General features: G+C 44.4%; 2 protein-coding genes across 3 annotated transcripts in view; both read left to right on the top strand.

The window, feature by feature from the left end:
• OGA (O-GlcNAcase) overlaps positions 1-15,419 on the top strand; it is a 35,928-nt gene extending 20,509 nt beyond the window's left edge. For both annotated transcript variants that reach the window (XM_030808071.1, XM_030808065.1), the window contains 7 exons: positions 456-630; positions 4,573-4,658; positions 5,625-5,729; positions 7,834-7,919; positions 8,185-8,377; positions 11,738-11,897; positions 13,299-15,419. In XM_030808071.1, coding sequence (XP_030663931.1) covers positions 456-630; positions 4,573-4,658; positions 5,625-5,729; positions 7,834-7,919; positions 8,185-8,377; positions 11,738-11,897; positions 13,299-13,435 — 942 coding nt within the window. In that variant the 3' untranslated portion in view covers positions 13,436-15,419. The remainder of the gene's footprint in view (positions 1-455; positions 631-4,572; positions 4,659-5,624; positions 5,730-7,833; positions 7,920-8,184; positions 8,378-11,737; positions 11,898-13,298) is intronic.
• Positions 15,420-15,476: 57 nt separating this feature from the next.
• NPM3 (nucleophosmin/nucleoplasmin 3) lies at positions 15,477-18,523 on the top strand. The gene is made up of 6 exons (XM_003255375.3): positions 15,477-16,581; positions 16,928-17,013; positions 17,254-17,373; positions 17,497-17,590; positions 17,993-18,120; positions 18,215-18,523. Exons 1-5 carry the CDS (start codon positions 16,386-16,388, stop codon positions 18,109-18,111), a joined length of 615 nt encoding a protein of 204 aa, XP_003255423.2. The 5' UTR covers positions 15,477-16,385; the 3' UTR covers positions 18,112-18,120; positions 18,215-18,523.
• The last annotated feature ends 209 nt before the right edge of the window (positions 18,524-18,732 follow it).

Here is an 18,732-nt window from a genome sequence, read left to right on the forward strand (position 1 = left end):
CTCTACTAAAAATACAAAAATTAGCTGGGCGTGGTGGCGGGCATCTGTAATCCCAGCTACTCAGGAGGCTGAGGCAAGAGAATCGCTTGAACCTGGGAGGCGGAGTTTGCAGTGAGCTGAGATCGTGCCATTGTACTCCAGCCTGGGTGACGAGAGGGAAACTGTCTCAAAAACAACAACAACAACAACAAAAAAAGTATGTTCTTTACAGTGGATGTGGACTCTGCTAAATCTGGTACCTTCAGTTTCATGGTTTTCCCTTCTAGTTAAGAATGAGGAAAGGTCAGTGTTATTTTAGGAATATTTGTCAGTTTGGGGAGACACAAAATGATAACTTTTAATGGTTAAGATAAATTGCCAGTACCTGACAACATAAGCAGCTTAATGTGTAACTGTGTCTCAGATTATTTTGTTAAGCTTGCAATTTTTTGAGTCTTTTTATTGATCTTCGATAGATTGAAGAATGGCGGTCACGAGCAGCCAAGTTTGAAGAGATGTGTGGACTAGTGATGGGAATGTTCACTCGGCTCTCCAATTGTGCCAACAGGACAATCCTTTATGACATGTACTCCTATGTTTGGGATATCAAGAGTATAATGTCTATGGTGAAGTCTTTTGTACAGTGGTTAGGTAGGTGCACCAGGAATAATCTCTTCTCCTCAAATATATTGTCCCTTTAAAAAGATTATCCCACAGGGAGAAAAACATTGAGGGAATTGGCACGTTTCCAAGTCTTTTCAATTCGTTGCCTAGGTTTCTTTCAAAAGTAGGCATTATTGAAGACTTGAGATGCAAGTCTTAGTAAATACATCAAGCACATTAATTTTTCTCCCTTGGGCTAATTCAGCATAAGTATCTTAAAAATATGTTAGAAAGTACTGACTTTAACTTGCTCTGACTGAATGCTTTCTGGATGGAACCCTGTATACCACTTTTATCTGATTTGGAGATGAGACACTATGAAATGTGACTCCATAAGCTTTCTGCTGCTTGCTGTGTCTTGATAACAGTAATGCTATGTTTAACAGAACAATTGCTGAAATGACCTAAGGGGCCTGGCAAGAGGAAACCATCCTCCCAGCCCTGTGCGCATGCGAGCTTTAGTGTAAGGCTATTCTGGTGCTATTCAGTATTATTTCACGTGGCTTTTTCTTTATCCTTCTACCAAGTATTGGTTTTTACCAGGGGATAGAAATTGTAGTCCCCTAAACATCTCTGCTACATTAAATGGACTTTTGTATGTCTCCTTTGAACACTGATGTTTTTTTTTTTTAATTGTCAAACTTGGTAAAAAGCACCAGCATGGCCAAGTTTCTCTAGGGACTTCATTTCATTTTCAGGTTTTCAATCCAGCTATAAGGAATATGTAATGGACTTACATACAGCACACAGCAGGCAGCAAGGCTGACTGACATGTCATAGTTTTCATAGTAGTCACAAATACTATGATGGGTTTCATGGTCTTGGTTGTGAAATAGATATCTGAAACACCGTGAGCTTAGAATAGAAAGTAGTAGTGAGATTTTCCACTTTCTGCCTGTATACCTTTGAGCTCTTAAATATTAAAAAAAAAAAAAAAAAGTTTCCCTGTGATACAACTAATTAGCTGCTAAAAGTAAAGTCTCTGTTAATTTGAAAATATATAACTTTTTTTGTATTGCTGTATATAACAGGTAGAAGACAGTATTTTGACCTCATGTTAAAAGGCTCTGTATAGCTTCGGGCGCGGTTGCTCACCCCTGTAATCCCAGTGCTCTTGGTGGCTGAGGTGGGCGGATCACTTGAGGTCAGGAGTTCGAGACCAGCCTGGCCAACATGGTGAAACCCTGTCTCTACTAAAAAAATACAAAAATTAGCTAGGCATGGTGGCGCATGCCTGTAATCCCAGCTACTTGAGAGGCTGAGGCAGGAGAATTGCTTGAACTCAGGAGGCAGAGATTGCAGTGAGCTGAGATCACACCACTGCACTCCAGCCTGGGCAACAGAGGGAGACTCTATCTCAAAAAATAAATAAATAAATAAATAAAGGAAATATTGGCCGCACGCAGCGGCTCAAACCTGTAGTCCCAGCACTTAGGGAGGCCGAGGCGGGCAGACCACGAGGTCAGGAGTTTGAGACCAGCCTGGCCAATATGGTGAAACCCCATCTCTACTAAAAATACAAAAATTAGCTGGGCGTGCTGGCACGTGCCTGTAGTCCCAGCTGTTGGGTAGGCTGAGGCAGAAGAATCACTTGAACCCAGGAGATGGAGGTTGCAGTGAGCCGAGATCGTGTCACTGCACTCCAGCCTGGGTGACAGAGCGAGACTTCATCTTGTGGGGCGGTGGGGGGAGGCTCTGTATAGCTCCTGTACATGGGAGACATCTACCCTTAGGCTCCAGAGACCTCACTATTGGTTGCTAGATGACAACATTTGCCTTCCAGGTTTCTGCTCAGGTTCTTAGAATTAATTCTTACAGAGATTTAAACAAGTTTCTAAGGCCCTTAGGAATTTTGAACCTGAAATCTGGATTATTGAGCTTGAAATGTATTACAGAAAACATTTGATATTCAGTTTTTAATATAAGAATTATTAAAAGTTAAATTCTTGATTATACACAGTATTGTTTCTTTCTCTTCTCAGAGTTTATCTCTGCACTAAGCATTTATGGTGGTAGCTTTCCAAAATTATATAGATACCTCTTACACAATCCCAAGCTCTTACAGCAAGCTTGTCCAACCTGTGGCTCAACACAAGTTTGTAAACTTTCTTAAAACATTGCGAGTTTATTTTTTATTTTTTTTAAGCTCATCAGCTGTCATTAGTGTATTTTATGTGTGGCCCAAGACAGTTCTTCCAATGTGGCCCAGGGAAGCCAAAAGATTGGACACCCCTTATAACATTTTAGAAGTTTTAAGTAATTATCTTCGTATCCACATAGCTTTACAAAAGCTCACGACAGGGAGAGTATTTTCTTGGTTCTGTAGTAATTTCAGGAGTTTACTGACTGGAACCCTTCCTTTTCCTCCTCTCTCCAGTCCAGCTGGCATTCAGTCCTTTAAACAATGTGGCTATGCAGTACTTTTGATTACTAATGACTTCTATTATCTTCTTCCCCATTGTGTACAGATGGGAGAATCCTCAGCACAAGTGTCTACTACTATTGGATGGACAGCGGCAGATGTTCACAGCGCGTCATGATTAATTAGTTTAAATTGCAAGGTTCTATCTGTGAGGTAGCTCAGGTAGATTTAAGGGCGGTAGACATGAACTGAAGTCACGTTTGCGCAGCGACTGAGGCATTAACCATGTTTTCATTTACACAGCTCTTCGTACATGCAGCTTTTTATTGTAATAGTTGGAAGTGCTAGTTATGTTGTAGTCTCAAAGTAGGGGGTAGGGGAAATTGGCTGATCTTAAAGTTTGAGAGGTACAGTTTTTTTCCTGCAGTGTAAATTACACTGAGTTACGGAATGGGACAGGTTCTCTTATAGTCTAAATTTTGACCGTTTCATATTTATTTTACAAATACTACATTTTATGTTTTTTAAAAGTACCCCTACCCTTGAAAAATGACAAACCAGATACAATCTCTTAATGGGCCTGAATTGTAAACAAAAAATTGGTTTGCTTTGGGACTGTCTGACTAGCACACTATATCTTGTACTGATGAGACTGTTAACTTGAACAGGAGGTAGAATGCTGTCTTCCAATGGAAAAGAACTATATTGCGCTGCTTTATCTTGTCAGAAGACTAGGCAAGTGATTTTGATTTGGCCTCCAAACATTTGCCTTTATGTCTTACTGTTAGCTAGCGTTATTGCCTATTAAGTTACCTGGTGACCTTAAATAGTGACTTCTGTATTCCATGTGTATGTTCAGTGTATTGCAAGATTATAATGGCTGGTCAGAGGAACCAGATACTGTCATACTTTTCAGAAAAGTATATTTAGCTCTGGGCAAAATAACATCAATTGGCTCTCCTTAGTTCTCAGAATCCGTCAGACTGGTATTATTAGCCAAGTCTGATTTTGAATTGTTTTTGTCCAAAAAAGTTTTTCTCATTATGTTTCATTTTGTCAACTTAATTTCTTGTATTTTATTCTACTGACCTTAGTTTTCTGACAAGATTAATCCTCCTCCCCCGCCCTTTTCCCTTACCTGTACCCTTCCTCAAAATGTAAAATGTGACTTCAGACAGGTTTAATTCCTTCATGGGCTGTGATAATAAAGTGTCTAATTATCAGTCATATTAGTTACTGTAATTTTATGACAGAGCAAGCAGCTAGCTTGATTTGTATAATATCTAGGGAATATATAAAGTTGACCCAGACAAACTTGGGACTTACTTTCCTTCCAGTAATTAAAGAGTAGAACTGATAATACTGATTATTCATTAATTGGAAGAACATTAGTATTGAAATGCCATTACCATTTTTAAAAATAATAATTATTATCATAGCCTTGCCCTGAAACCCTGATGATTGTTAGAGAGCTATTTCCACGAAGTGTTTGTCAGTTTGTTGGACATTTGAGACCCCAGGAAATCCCCTTTCTCGTAACGTTCTCCGCTTGGATCTGATCTCAACAGGGTGTCGTAGTCATTCTTCAGCACAATTCTTAATTGGAGACCAAGAACCCTGGGCCTTTAGAGGTGGTCTAGCAGGAGAGTTCCAGGTATCAATATGAATTCACAACTGAATTGACATTTTCTTTGTTTTATGAGAAACCTTATGTTGCGCATCAGATGGCTGGAAGGATTGGTCTGCCGAAGGCTTTCTAGTCCCAAATTCAATTTAGTTGACATAGCTGGATTTTTAAATCAAATTTTCCTCCTCTTTCACAGTAATTTCTGAAGGAGATGCTGCCAATCCCCCCCGCGCCTGCGAAGCGCAGCGGCTCTAGGTATACACTTCACATTGTTTCTTTGCAGGTCGCACAGCATTTTAATCTGCGCCCGCAATGCACAATGCGCGCATGCTTGTCTGCCAGTGGAAACTCCACGAACAAAAAATAGTAATTATGCAAATAAATGGTGAAAGAGCTTTTGGATATTTATCCAATTATTTTATAAATATAGTGTGCTTGAAAGAATTGTCCATTGCTGAAAATATGAACAAAATATGAAGTTTTTTTGCTGCTGGAATTTGTTCATGGACTTTCTAGGTGCTCTACTTTTCTCCCCCCAACAGGTGCTCTGCTGCGCACAGCAAACTGAAGCGCATTGCTTTGGGGATAAAGCGTCTCCTGGACAGATAACCCTCTTCAGACCAAACCTCTCCTCCTGACATTCTGTTCTGCCATCTTATCGTAGAGAGATGGTCTAAGATAGGTTTAAAAAAAAAATAGACCTGTCATAATTGGAATAGGTTTGTTTTTGTTTTTGTTTTTGTTTTTACTGTAAATTTAAATCCCCATTAATATGCCACTAAAGCTGTAACTCAGAGTGGGTAATTTCTATTCAGAAGCACTCCCCTCCCCCAGCAAAGAGGTATTTCTATTAGTAAAGCATAGTACACCCCTCTTCTTTAGGTCTGCCTGCAGTAGCCAGTTAATATAAGTTGGTAATCTGCAGTGCACACCCATTTAAAAAAATGGATACCTTCCCCACACTAATCCATCTCCTTTTTTTTCTTCCCACAGCGTTTGCTGCCAATTGATGGGGCAAATGATCTCTTTTTTCAGCCACCTCCACTGACTCCTACCTCCAAAGTTTATACTATCAGACCTTATTTTCCTAAAGATGAGGTAATTGTCTCTCTACCTACCAACTTGGTGTATGGGTAAACTTACCTTTGAACTCACTGGTTAAAAGAATCCTTCTGTCTTTTTTTTTTTTTTGAGACGGAGTCTCGCTCTGTCGCCCAGGCTGGAGTGCAGTGGTGCAATCTCGGCTCACTGCAAGCTCTGCCTCCCGGGTTCACGCCATTCTCCTGCCTCAGCCTCTCCGAGTAGCTGGGACTACAGGCCCCCGCCGCCACGCCCGGCTAATTTTTTGTATTTTTAGTAGAGACGGGGTTTCACCGTGGTCTCGATCTCCTGACCTCGTGGTCCGCCCGCCTCAGCCTCCCAAAGTGCTGGGATTACAAGCGTGAGCCACTGCGCCCGGCCTAAGAATCCTTCTGTCTTAAAACTGCAAACTTTAGATGGAGAAAGTTCATTAAAACATTCAATGTATCTTGAGAAATTTAAGGAAAAATCTAAGGAGTTTAGACTTTTAACATCTTGTGCCAAGTTCTTTAATTTCTCCCTTGAGAAAGTCAGATGAAATGTATTCAGAGTTGGAGTTACAAAATAGTTAATGTGTCTAAATGATGTGTTGTCCTTAGACTAGTTTTCTCTAATATATTGGTTTTCTGTAATTTCTTTCAATCGTGAAGTACCTACAGGCTGTTGACAATCAGCTAAAGAAAAAAAGCAAGACTGTTTAACAGGGCCAGGCGGTGGTGGCTTACGTCTGTAATCCCAGCACTTTGGGAGGCCGAGGTGGGCAAATCACCTGAGGTCAGGAGTTCAAGACCAGCCTGACCAACATGGTGAAACCCTGTCTCTATTAAAAATAAAATTAGGCCGGGCATGGTGGCTCACGCCTGTAATCCCAGCACTTTGGGAGGCCGAGGCAGGCAGATCACGAGGTCAGGAGATTGAGACCACGGTGAAACCCCGTCTCTACTAAAAATACAAAAAAAATTAGCTGGGTGTGGTGGCGGGTACCTATAGTCCCAGCTACTCGGAAGGCTGAGGCCGGACAATGGCTTGAACACGGGAGGCAGAGTTTGCAGTGAGCCGAGATCATGCCACTGCACTCCAGCCTGGGACGACAGAGCGAGACTCTGTCTCAAAAAATAAAAAATTAAATTAAATTTAAAAAATAATAATAAATTAGCTGGGCGTGGTGGCGGGTGCCTATAATCTCAGCTACTCTGGAGGCTGAGGCCGGAGAATTACTTGAGCCTGAGAGGCAGAGGTTGCAGTGAGCCAAGATCGTGCCATTGCATTCCAGCCTAGGCAACAGAGTGAGACTCCATCTCAAAAAAAAAATTAGATGGGTATGGTGGCGCATGCCTGTAATCCCAGCGAATTGGGAGGCAGAGGCAGGAGAATCACTTGAACCCAGGAGGTGGAGGTTGTAGTGAGCCGAGATTGCACAAATGCAGCCTGAGCAACAGAATGAGACTCCATCTCAAAAATAAAAAATAAAAAAAAGGCAGTGACAGGTTTAAACATTTTAGAAGTATCCTTAATATATAGAAAGTCAAGAGACTATACCTCAAGGTTTGCTGGCCTTTGAATCCACAACTTACTATCAAAAATCATCCTCTGCAGGCTGGGTGCAGTGGCTCACCCTGTAATACCAGCACTTTGGAAGGCCAAGGCAGGCGGATCACGAGGTCAGGAGATCGAGACTATCCTGACCAACATGGCGAAACCCCGTCTCTACTAAAAATATAAAAATTAGCTGGGTGTAGTGGCGTGCACCTGTAATCCCAGCTACTCAGGAGGCTGAGGCAAGAGAATTGCTCGAACCCAGGAGGCGGAGGCCACAGCAAGCCGAGATTGCGCCACTGCACTCCAGCCTGGTGACAGCAAGACTGTCTCAAAAAACAAACAAAAAAAACCATCCTCTGCAAAAGCCAATTCTCAGTATTCCTAAAACCTTGCTGTTTTTTGCTGGTTTTACAAATCTGCCTCAATGAATAAATCTTTATTTTACAAAGAAGAGGTGATATTTCTGATAGATGTTTCTGATAGGCCATTTTGTTACTCCCTCCCCAGACTGACTTGTAAGTTATATTGTTAGATTCTGCTGCCATTTTTCTTGATGTGTTGCTTAACTAGATTATATTTTCAGGCATCCGTGTACAAGATTTGCAGAGAAATGTATGACGATGGAGTGGGTTTACCCTTTCAGAGTCAGCCTGATCTTATTGGAGACAAGTATGTGATAAGTATTTGGATTTGAGAGTAGACCTTTCGTAGCCAGGCTTATCAGGTTGAGGGGAGGTGATGACTGGAAATATATTTACTTATTTTAAATCCCACTTTGGCTTTAGTAAAATCTGAATATGTGTGCATTTCCAGTTTCTTACACCAAATGTAGCTTCTGTAAGTTCATTCAAGTACAGTGGGTCTTGCATCACTGAAGTCTGAATTTTATATTAGCAACTTAAAAGTTTACTGTGGCCTCTTTCCTTCTGAGCAGGTTAGTAGGAGGGCTGCTTTCCCTCAGCCTGGATTACTGCTTTGTCCTAGAAGATGAAGATGGCATATGTGGTTATGCCCTGGGCACTGTAGATGTGACCCCCTTTATTAAAAAATGTAAAATTTCCTGGATCCCCTTCATGCAGGAGAAGTATACCAAGCCAAATGGTGACAAGGAACTCTCTGAGGCTGAGGTAATACACAGGTTAAGAATTACACTATGGTAATGGTCTTTTTTATTTATTTTTATTTTTTATTAAAGTACTTACTAAAATGGAAAAGTATGTAGATACATCATAAAATCTTAGTGCTTTCTAAATTAGTTTTCTTGCAGAAAGAATTCTTATGGCTTATTCTTAGCATGACATTTTTCGCTGTTTCCCCAATATTGGGACAATTTTTTATTTGAGAGTACTGTTGTAATATTTCATCAGGTGAAAACACAGTAAAGACAAAGAACATTTTTTTCCTCTTTGTTGTAAAGTTTCGTACTTAAAGATGTTATGGTCTTGGCCAGGCACGGTGGCTCGTGCCTGTAATCCCAGCACTTTGGGAGGCCAAGGCGGGTGTATCACCTGAAGTCAGGAGTTCAAGACCAGCCCGGCCAACGTGGTGAAACTCCATCTCTACTAAAAATACAAAAAAAATTAGCTGGGTGTGGTGATGGGCGCCTGTAATCCCAGCTACTTAGGAGGCTGAGGCAGGAGAATTGCTTGAACCCAGGAGGCAGAGGTTGCAGTGAGCCAAGATTGCGCCACTGCACTCCACCCGGGGCAGCAGAGTGAAACTCTGTCTCAAAAAAAAAAAAAAAAAAAAAAAAAAAGATACTATGGTCATTTTATTGAGTACTCAGGACAATTTAAGTAATTTAAATCTATTTGGTGGTTTGTCAGAAGGTTAATAACTTGCCTTCTGAATAATGCATTCTACATTGTGATTTAAAAATAAGAGTGAGCTTCTCTTGAGAGTCTACTTTGTGATAGGAGCACTTCTTAATAAGTCTGTGCTGTCCCAACTGAAATACATTTTTCATCTCCAAAAAAGTTTTATGCCTCATGTTGGCCAACACATTATATGATTATTTTGGTTTATACATCAGTGTATGTTGTTGTTGTTTTGAGACAGTGTCTCACCTTGTCACCCAGGAATGCAATAGCACAAACATGGCTCACTGCAGCCTTGACCTCCCAGGCTCAAGTTACCCTCTTGGATCAGCCCTGCAAGTAGCTGGGACTACAGGTGCAAGCCACTACGCACCAGCTAACTTTTTTGTATTTTTTTTTTTGTAGAGATGGGGTTTCGCCATGCTGCCCAGGCTGGTCTCAAACTCCTGAGCTCAAGCAGTCCGCCTGCCTTGGCCTCCCATAGTGCTAGGATTACAAGCATGAGCCACTGTGCCTGGCCAGTATATGCATTTTTTAGATAGTTCTTTCTTGAGGATAGTTTTTATGCACAGTAAACAAGATATTTGGACCCCTACTTGTGATACTTTTTTCTTTTCTTCTATGTTGTTTCTCTTCTCCTTTTCTAAAATTCTCTACCCCTCTCCACACCAAAGTATTCAGTCTTTTTTTTTTTTTTTTTTTTTTTTTGAGACAGAGTCTCACTCTTGTTGCCCAGGCTGGAGTGCAGTGACCCAGTCTTGGCTCACCGCAACCTCCACCTCTCAGGTTCAAGCAGTTCTCCTGCTTCAGCCTCTCGAGTAGCTGAGATGACAGGCGTGTGCCACCACGCCCAGATAATTTTATATTTTAAATAGAGATGGGGTTTCTCCATGTTGGTGAGGCTGGTCTCGAACTCCCGACCTCAGGTGATCCGCCCTCCTCAGCCTCCCAAAGTGCTGGCATTATAGGCGTGAGCCACCGCACCTGGCCTCATTTTCTTCATAGTTTATTTCTATATTTTACCTTCTGCGCTTAGTCACATGGCTGTGTAACAAAAGGCTGGTTTGGTGTTGCCTCGCTTACTTAGGATTACATTGACACTATGCTGGTGATTGAGCTGCTGATGTATTGCTGTTCCACATCTGACACTTTTCAGCATGAGAACTTTTTAAAAATTGTAAAATATAAATAAAATTTACACATTTTTGTATAAGGAATACTTAATTTTTATGTATTTTAAATGATTTTAGATTTACAGAAAAGTTGCAGAGTTAAGACGGAGTTTCTGTGTACTCCTTATCCATTTTCTGTATTTGTGAAGTCTTGAGTAACCCACATGGGTATATTATTAATCAGACACCAAACTTTATTCACCAGTTTTTTCTGCTAACGTCCTTTTCCTGTTCCAGGATCCAATACCACATAGCATTTAGACTTTTTTTTTTTTTTTTTTTGAGATGGAGTTTCCCTCCGTCGCCTGGGGTGGAGTGCAGTGGCGCGATCTCGGCTCACTGCAACCTCCACCTCCCGGGTTCCAGCGATTCTCCTGCCTCAGCCTCCCGAGTAGCCGGGATTACAGGCGCCCACCACTAGGCCCAGCCAATTTTTGTATTTTTACTAGAGACGGGGTTTCACGATGTTCGCCAGGCTGGTCTCAAACTCCTGACCTCGTGATTCACCTGTCTCGGCCTCCCAAAGTTCTGGGATTACAAGTGTGAGTGAGCCACCACGCCTGGCCAGACAAACTTTTTTTTTTTTTCACCCAGGCTGGAGTGCAGTGGTGGGATCTCAGCCTACTGCAACCTCTGCCTCCTGGGTTCAAGCAATTCTCCTGCCTCAGCTTCCCTAGTTGTTGGGACTACAGGCACACGCCGCCATGCCTGGCTAACTTTTTATGTTTTTAGTAGAGACAGGGTTTTACTTTGTCGCCCAGGCTGGTCACAAACTCCTGAGCTCAAGCAGTCTGCCTGCCTCAGCCTCCCAAAGTGCTAGGATTACAGGCGTGAGCCACCAGGCCCAACCCAAACTTTTTTTTTTTTTTTTTTTTTTTGAGACGGAATCTCGCTCTGTTGCCCAGGCTGGAGTGCAGTGGCGCCATCTCGGCTCACTGCAAGCTCCGCCTCCTGGGTTCACGCCATTCTCCTGCCTCAGCCTCCTGAGTAGCTGGGACTACAGGCGCCCGCCAACACAACCTGCTAATTTTTTTGTATTTTTTTTAGTAGAGACAGGGTTTCACTGTGTTAGCCAGGATGGTCTCGATCTCTGGCCCAAGCTTTTTAAAAGTGAAAACAGTGGCCAGGCACAGCGGCACACACCTGTAATTCTAGCACTTCAGGAGGCTGAGATAGAAGGATCACTTGAGCCCAGGAATTCGAGACCAGCCCTGACGATATAAATAGGGAGAGAGAGAGAGAGAGAGAGAGAGAGAGCATGTGCACGCGGAGAGAATGCCTGCCTCTCTCCAGCCTGGCCAACAGAAGGAGATCCTGTCTCAAAAAAAAAGAAAGTGAAAATGCTTCAGCTAGAATTATAGGACAATCCTGTGTGAGATAACTTACATAGTGACTGGAAGAGTTATTACATATTGCTTTCTTGTTGCTAAGTTCTGTAGTTGGGTTAGATATCTAATGCGTAACTATTGTGAAAGTCAAGAGATTCTAATTTTTCCAGAAAATAATGTTGAGTTTCCATGAAGAACAGGAAGTACTGCCAGAAACTTTCCTTGCTAATTTCCCTTCTCTGATAAAGATGGACATTCACAAAAAAGTAACTGACCCAAGTGTGGCCAAAAGCATGATGGCTTGCCTCCTGTCTTCACTGAAGGCTAATGGTGAGTACTCACATATTTGTGGAGTTGGTGGTATTTGGGCAAGATAGGGAAAGAACTGTATATTTTTAGATATAAAAGGAAAGAAGTGAATTGTAAATTTATACTGCTTTTCCCACCTTTTATGATTTGGTTTCTGAATTAATTAGTGGTGAAGAATTGCATGTGTATTAATAATTGAGAAATGCTGGTTGGGGTTGGTGGCTCATGCTTGTAATCCTAGCACTTCAGGAGGCCGAAGTGGAAGGATCACTTGAGTCCTGGAGTTTGAGACCAGCCTGGGCAATATAGCTGAGACTCCATCTCTACCTAATTAAAAAAAAAAAAAAAAAAAAAAAGGCCGGGCGTGGTGGCTTGCAGCACTTTGGGAGGCTGAGGTGGGCGGATCACAGGGTCAAGAGATCGAGACCAGCCTGGCCAACATGGTGAAACCCTGTCTCTATTAAGAGTGGTGGCAGGTATGGCCCGGGCACGGTGGCTCACGCCTGTAATCGCAGCACTTTGGGAGGCTGATGCGGGCGGATCACAAGGTCAGGAGATGGAGACCATCCTGGCTAACGCGGTGAAACCCCGTCTCTACTAAAAATACAAAAAATTAGCCGGGCGTGGTGGCGGGAGCCTGTAGTCCCAGCTACTCAGGAGGCTGAGCCAGGAGAATGGCGTGAACCCGGGAGGCGGAGCTTGCAGTGAGCAGATATCGCGCCACTGCACTCCAGCCTGGGCAACAGAGCAAGACTCTGTCTCCAAAAAAAAAAAAAAAAAAAGAGTGGTGGCAGGTGTCTGTAATCCCAGCTACTCGGGAGGCTGAGGCAGGAGACTTGCTTGAAGCCAGGAGGCGGAGGTTGCAGTGAGCCGTGATCTTGCCACTGCACTCCAACAGAACAAGATTCTGTCTCGGATTGGGGGGAAGCTAGGTGCAGTGGCTCACACCACTCATTATTGAATTTTTTGAATATGAATTTTTTTTTTTTTTTTTTTTTTGAGACGGAGTCTCGCTCTGTCGCCCAGGCTGGAGTGCAGTGGCGCGATCTCGGCTCACTGCAAGCTCCGCCTCCCGGGTTCACGCCATTCTCCTGCCTCAGCCTCTCCGCGTAGCTGGGACTACAGGCGCCCGCCACTACGCCCGGCTAATTTTTTGTATTTTTTTTTAGTAGAGACGGGGTTTCACCGTGGTCTCGATCTCCTGACCTCATGATCCGCCCGCCTTGGCCTCCCAAAGTGCTGGGATTACAAGCGTGAGCCACCGCGCCTGGCCATGAATTTTTTTAATTGTGTGGAATGTAGGAGCTGGTATAGATAGACAAGCCCTGTTTATATTAACCATATCGAAGATTATAGTTTTATATCTATAATTATACTAATTAAGTGACTTATTTATGTTTTGAATATTTGTTTTATTTCTAGGCTCCCGGGGAGCTTTCTGTGAAGTGAGACCAGATGATAAAAGAATTCTGGAATTCTACAGCAAGTTAGGATGTTTTGAAATTGCAAAAATGGAAGGATTTCCAAAGGATGTGGTTATACTTGGTCGGAGCCTGTGACATTTGTTGACACTGTGAACTGTCCAAAAGTCTCTTGACTGCACCTTGTGAGTGGTAGTTGAGGTCTTCATACAGTTCAGCCTCTAGAGTGGTAACAAATCAGCCAATTGGATTCGAAACAAAGAAGACTATGTAAAACTCACCCATCACACTTTCAGACTACTCACTGGTTGGAAGAATATAGTATTGCAGCAAATCCTGTATGAAAGAGAGATGTGGGCTTCCTTTTTGAGTCTTGTGTTAGGTGCTGAGACCTTTTACACAGGCTTATACAGGGAGAGAGTCTTCAATAAATGTAGTCAGCACTATTTTCTGCATCCAGTGTGGTTGCGTTTCTCACCTGAGAGTAATCAAAATAACATCTGTCATCTTCCTTGGTTTATTGAGTGAAATGTCTCAGTCTTTGGGGACATGGCAGAGATGAAAGAGTGGGTTTCAGAAGTGTCAGGGTGGAGTGATTCCAAGTGGGATGGTTGTGGCATTAGTTTAAGCTGAATAATTTCAATTTGGGGCAGTTATTCTGCTTTTTGTAAAGCTGTGGCCAGTTGTCTCCAGTAATGACTGTTGGTTCAGGCATGTTGTACTTTGTAGGGACAAATGTGCATTTGTTTGTGGCAAAAGCCTACAATTGGCAAACTTGTAAATTTCTTTGTATATAAACTAGCTGTAACCTGACTATCCTTTGTGTTTACTGTTTTTGTAAATTTTTTTCCTCTATAAATGAAAGGGTGTTGGTTCAGAATGGCACTTTGAATAATGTAAACCAGTGAAAAGTGGATTTTCTTTACTTTTGTCTTTGGGTTTGGGGTTGTTTTTGTTCTTTTTGAAGTTTTATTATTTTTAAAGTGCCTCCCACCTAGGCGTAGGCCATGACCATTTGGGGTACGAGAGCCTAATTTTGTAGGACTTAATCTGTTGAAAAGCGCAGTTACTTCTGGAAATTAACCTCAATATTAGGTCAGCATGTGAAACGTTGGATTTGACATGTCAGGTAGGGTGCGGGAACTGATTGGTCCCATTTGCCCTCAGGTCAGTTGTTCTTTAATCTCAAGACCTGTTACTACTGATTTGATTAAATCAGAGTCTTTAATTCTTGCATGTTTGTATCTAATTTCTGAAAGAATGAGCACACTTTAACCAGTTATTTACAGTTACCTTTTTCCTTTAACCAGATTGTGAAAGCTTCATGTGTTTATTAATTTAGATTCTGTGTTTTTAAGGGTTCTGAGCATGAAGCTGGCAGATAGTCTGCAGGACTCATTTTTTCATCATGGCTGGCTGATTTCTCCATAGATTCATAACAGTATTTTGTTATCTTGCTTCTCTGTAGTTTTGCATCAGCTGTTTAACTTCGAGCTGAGTGAGGGGAGAGGGGTAAAGAGAAAGAAACTTCAGTTTTCTTTCACAGAACTCCACCAGTGTTGGCTTTGAGAGAGCCCTAAAGCATTGTACCTGGTGGTACCTAGTGACTTCCAACCAAAGCCTTTGAGTATGCACTAAATAGGTGGGAAGAAAGGAGAGAAGGTTTTTAGGTTAGAAACCTTTAACTGATAGAAGGATATGGTATGTTGTAAAGCCGGAACCAAGTTTGCATTTTTGAGGGCTTGAGATGAAGGGAAGACCCCTACCAGACAGTAAGACAGCTGAGTTTTCCCGTCTTTAACACTAGTGGACAATTCTGGCATTTTGTCTGGAGGATTTCAGAGTTAACCTCATGGAATCAGGATTTTTTAGCAAGTTTACTTTTGGTTTTATCTTGGCTTTTAGTAATCATGTTGGCTGGTCTGGTCACAGGTTAACTGTGAAACAGATGCCCTGGTCTTGCTTTCATCACTCTAGAATCATGAAGTGATATGCTATTTCCTGGTTATGAATATTAAGGTTGGAATGACATTTTTATTGATTGTTTAGATCAGAGCTCAGTTCCTGTAGAAAACGAACTGTAAAAGACCATGCAAGAGGCAAAAATAAAACTTGAAGTGAATGCTTGTCGTGTTGTATTGTGTGAATCTATTTCCTGTCTGCCCCCTACCTTTTCTCCTCTTTCATGCCTCACCTACAAGCAGGTATTCCTCCTCTCCACAGCTGTTCCAAGTTAGAGATTGGATCTTGAAGGCAGTCCTCCCCTACCTCCATCACCAGTTAAGACTTCCAGATTTTCCTTAAGGCAAGAGCTAAGAAAAGTAGACTAGTTCTTAGCCAAGCCACCCCACCCTCTTGCCACAGTTATAACCTGGATGTGAAATAGGGCCTCTAGTTTGAGTTTTTGCCATCTATTAGGAAGAAAGCATACAGTTTGCCTGATTCTTAAAAGGCGAAAGATGGCGCGAGTAGCATAAATTGACAAAATAATCCAGGGCGCAAATATATTCCTGGATGATTTGGAATTAAAAGCTCAAAAAGTGTGGGTGGGCCAGGAACAGCAACACACATGAGCTAACTAGTCCTCTGCTAGCAAGTGCCAGCAGCTAAGGCCAGTGAAGGCATAGCAAGTTGCAGGGTCTTTAGAGCAGGAAGAATATCTAGGAGAGGACAGACAGAACAGACGTGTTGGGATGGAAATTGCTGGAACTTAAGGCTCCTCGGCTCTTTTGAGGCAGACAATCTGAGTGCATTTCCTTTGCTTGTGGCAGAAAAGCACTGCCCTGAACCCCACCTTTGCTGGCAGAAGTAAGAAGGGTTTACATTTTTGTATCTATACCTCCTTTAACGAAAGCTTACCCTGGGTTGGAAGAGTGGGAGACACCCGACACAGAGCGAGGAGCTTGGGGAAGTGGACACCCTCATAGTCGTGGAAATGAGCAAGGATGTTAACATAAATCCCAAATCCATTCTTCTGTGATGTTACTTCCTTTCTCTTCGGTCTTGATAATAATATAAGCAGAAGCTGCGGGCTCCGGGTAGGGCTGCGGGGTCTCGGCGCCTTTTCCAGGACGGAGCGTCTCCTTTAATGGGCGGGGCCGGAACTGGCCGAGGGTCCCCGGCTTTGTGCGTGTCGGGGGCGGAGTTTGAAGAAGGCCTTTGCAGCATGGCCGCCGGCACTGCAGCTGCCTTAGCGTTTTTGAGTCAGGAAAGCCGAACGCGGGCCGGGGGTGTAGGGGGCCTACGGGTCCCGGCCCCGGTCACTATGGACAGTTTTTTCTTCGGTATTAGGGAAGGGAGAGGCTGAGGGTGGTACTGGGGCGGTAAGAGGTAGGGATGTGAGGCGGGAATGCGGAGGGTTTCACGGCGTGGGTGTGGGCGGAGGGCTGCTTTGCTGTTCCCGCAGGAGAGGGGGCCTGGCACGCACAGCCGAAGGGGGCGGCGAGATCCCTGCCCCAGATGTGTTGCGCGAGGCCCACGGCAGAGCGCCCCCGGTGTTCTGAGAAGAGACGGAGGTGGACGTGTAAATGACCCGTCCGCCTAAGGTTACACGTGACGGCGGGTTGGTGACATCCCCCGCTGCCCAGCGCCGTACACACGCTCAGGCATACTCACTGTTATTTCTACCAGGCTGTGAGCTCTCCGGCCACACCCGCTCCTTCACCTTTAAGGTAGAGGAAGAGGATGATGCGGAGCACGTGCTGGCACTAACCATGGTGAGGGGCAGGGGAATGGGGTTTTAATGAATAAGCCCAGGCGGCAATATAGGTCTCTACCCAACCCCCGGATCCCCTTTACTTGGAGACACCTCCTCAGCCTAACCCCCCCGGCATGGGCGGCTCCCCTGCCAGGTGAACCGGGACCTCTGAGGCTGGGCAGGTGCTAGGGTAGATGCCTTTACTTGTGGTGTCAACCCTCGCTTGAGGAGACCTTGAGGCCCTGTGTACCGTTCCCAGCTCTGCCTCACCGAGGGAGCCAAAGACGAGTGTAATGTGGTAGAAGTTGTGGCCCGGAACCATGACCATCAGGAGATCGCAGTCCCTGTGGCCAACCTCAAGCTGTCCTGCCAACCCATGGTGAGTTCCCCAGCTCTGCCTTGGTGTTGGTGGTAGTGGTGAGGGGATTGAGGACGTTAGTACTCATTACAGTGTGGGGTGGGCTAGGAGTGGGCCAGGCCTTCATCCTTGTCTTCCTCCCAGCTCAGTCTGGATGACTTCCAGCTCCAACCACCTGTAACCTTCCGCCTGAAGTCGGGCTCTGGCCCTGTGCGGATCACTGGGCGGCACCAGATTGGTGAGAAGAGGGGAGGGCCCTCTCCTTTGCTTCCAGTAGACTCTCCCATCAGGCTTCCCCCACTCCGCACTCCTGCCCCATCCCACTCTCATCTCCCAGTGCAGCCCTGTACAGGTCTGCGTGCCCTCCACGCTGTGCCCTGTGCATGACATGCCCTCTCCTTTCTGTCTACTCAAGCCTACCTCCTCCATGGAACATGGCCCAACTTCTCCAGCTCCAGTAATGAAGACTCCTTTGGCTCTTTGTGACCAGTTTAGGGTCTGAGGTTCTTCTCACCTAGCCCATAAGCACTGGGAGGTCAGGGTCCCTGTAAGCCTAACACCACGGCATGAAGAAATGGCATGCGGTGTGAAAGGGTCTGGTCTTAACACCCCATCCTTGTACTGCTTGTGTGTTCACCAGTTACGATGAGCAATGATGTTTCTGAGGAGGAGAGCGAGGAAGAGGAAGAGGACAGTGATGAGGAAGAAGCTGAGCTGTGCCCCATCCTTCCTGCCAAAAAGCAGGGGGGCAGGCCCTAGCCCTCCTTGGTGAGTTGTGGGGAGAAGTGCCCAGCAGGCTCTGGGAAGCGGCAGGAGAAGCAGGTGAGGGCCTAGATGCTGATTCCTTGTTTCCTCTTTTCAGGTCAGCTCCATGCGCCATGCACCGCCATGCACCCTGTTCCCCTACAAGTTTCAACAATTGTAAATGTTTCTTCCTTGAAGAGGAGAGCTTGGGTGGGGGTTGGGTGGGAGGGACGTGGGTCTTTGGTGCTAGGCGAGGGCCTGTGCTCCACACAGCCCTGGTTTTCTGATCTTGCACCATGCCCGGGGCCTCTCTTCCCACCTGCCTGTGAGGATTGGAGGTTAGTGCCTGAAGCTCAGAACTACACATTTTTAATAGTTTTTACATTTTTGGATAAAGGTTGAAATAAAGTGGTGTGGAGTTTTTGCAGCTCTTGTGTGGCTTCTTCCTGTGCTGGGTGATGTTTCCCTAGGGACCGCCAGGTGGCACTGTGGCAGCACCCAGGGTGGCCCTGGGCCTGGGGGAGGGTGGAGAACTGGGGGATCCTCTACCCTCATGGCCCTGGGCTAGGACCTGGGGCCTGGGCCCCAGTTGCCTTGCTGGAAGGGGACCTCCCAACACTCAGCCCATTCCCAGTC

This window comes from Nomascus leucogenys, chromosome 3 (assembly GCF_006542625.1).
Source record: "Nomascus leucogenys isolate Asia chromosome 3, Asia_NLE_v1, whole genome shotgun sequence".
Taxonomy (NCBI): Eukaryota; Metazoa; Chordata; class Mammalia; order Primates; family Hylobatidae; genus Nomascus; species Nomascus leucogenys.

Excerpts from the sequence above, each read along its gene's own strand:
- NPM3 (XM_003255375.3), top strand. The coding sequence starts at position 16,386 with ATGGGCGGGGCCGGAACTGGCCGAGGGTCCCCGGCTTTGTGCGTGTCG. Across the intron at positions 17,014-17,253 it reads ACGTGCTGGCACTAACCATG|CTCTGCCTCACCGAGGGAGC; the intron begins GTGAGGGGCAGG and ends TACCGTTCCCAG. Across the intron at positions 17,591-17,992 it reads CACTGGGCGGCACCAGATTG|TTACGATGAGCAATGATGTT; the intron begins GTGAGAAGAGGG and ends TGTGTTCACCAG.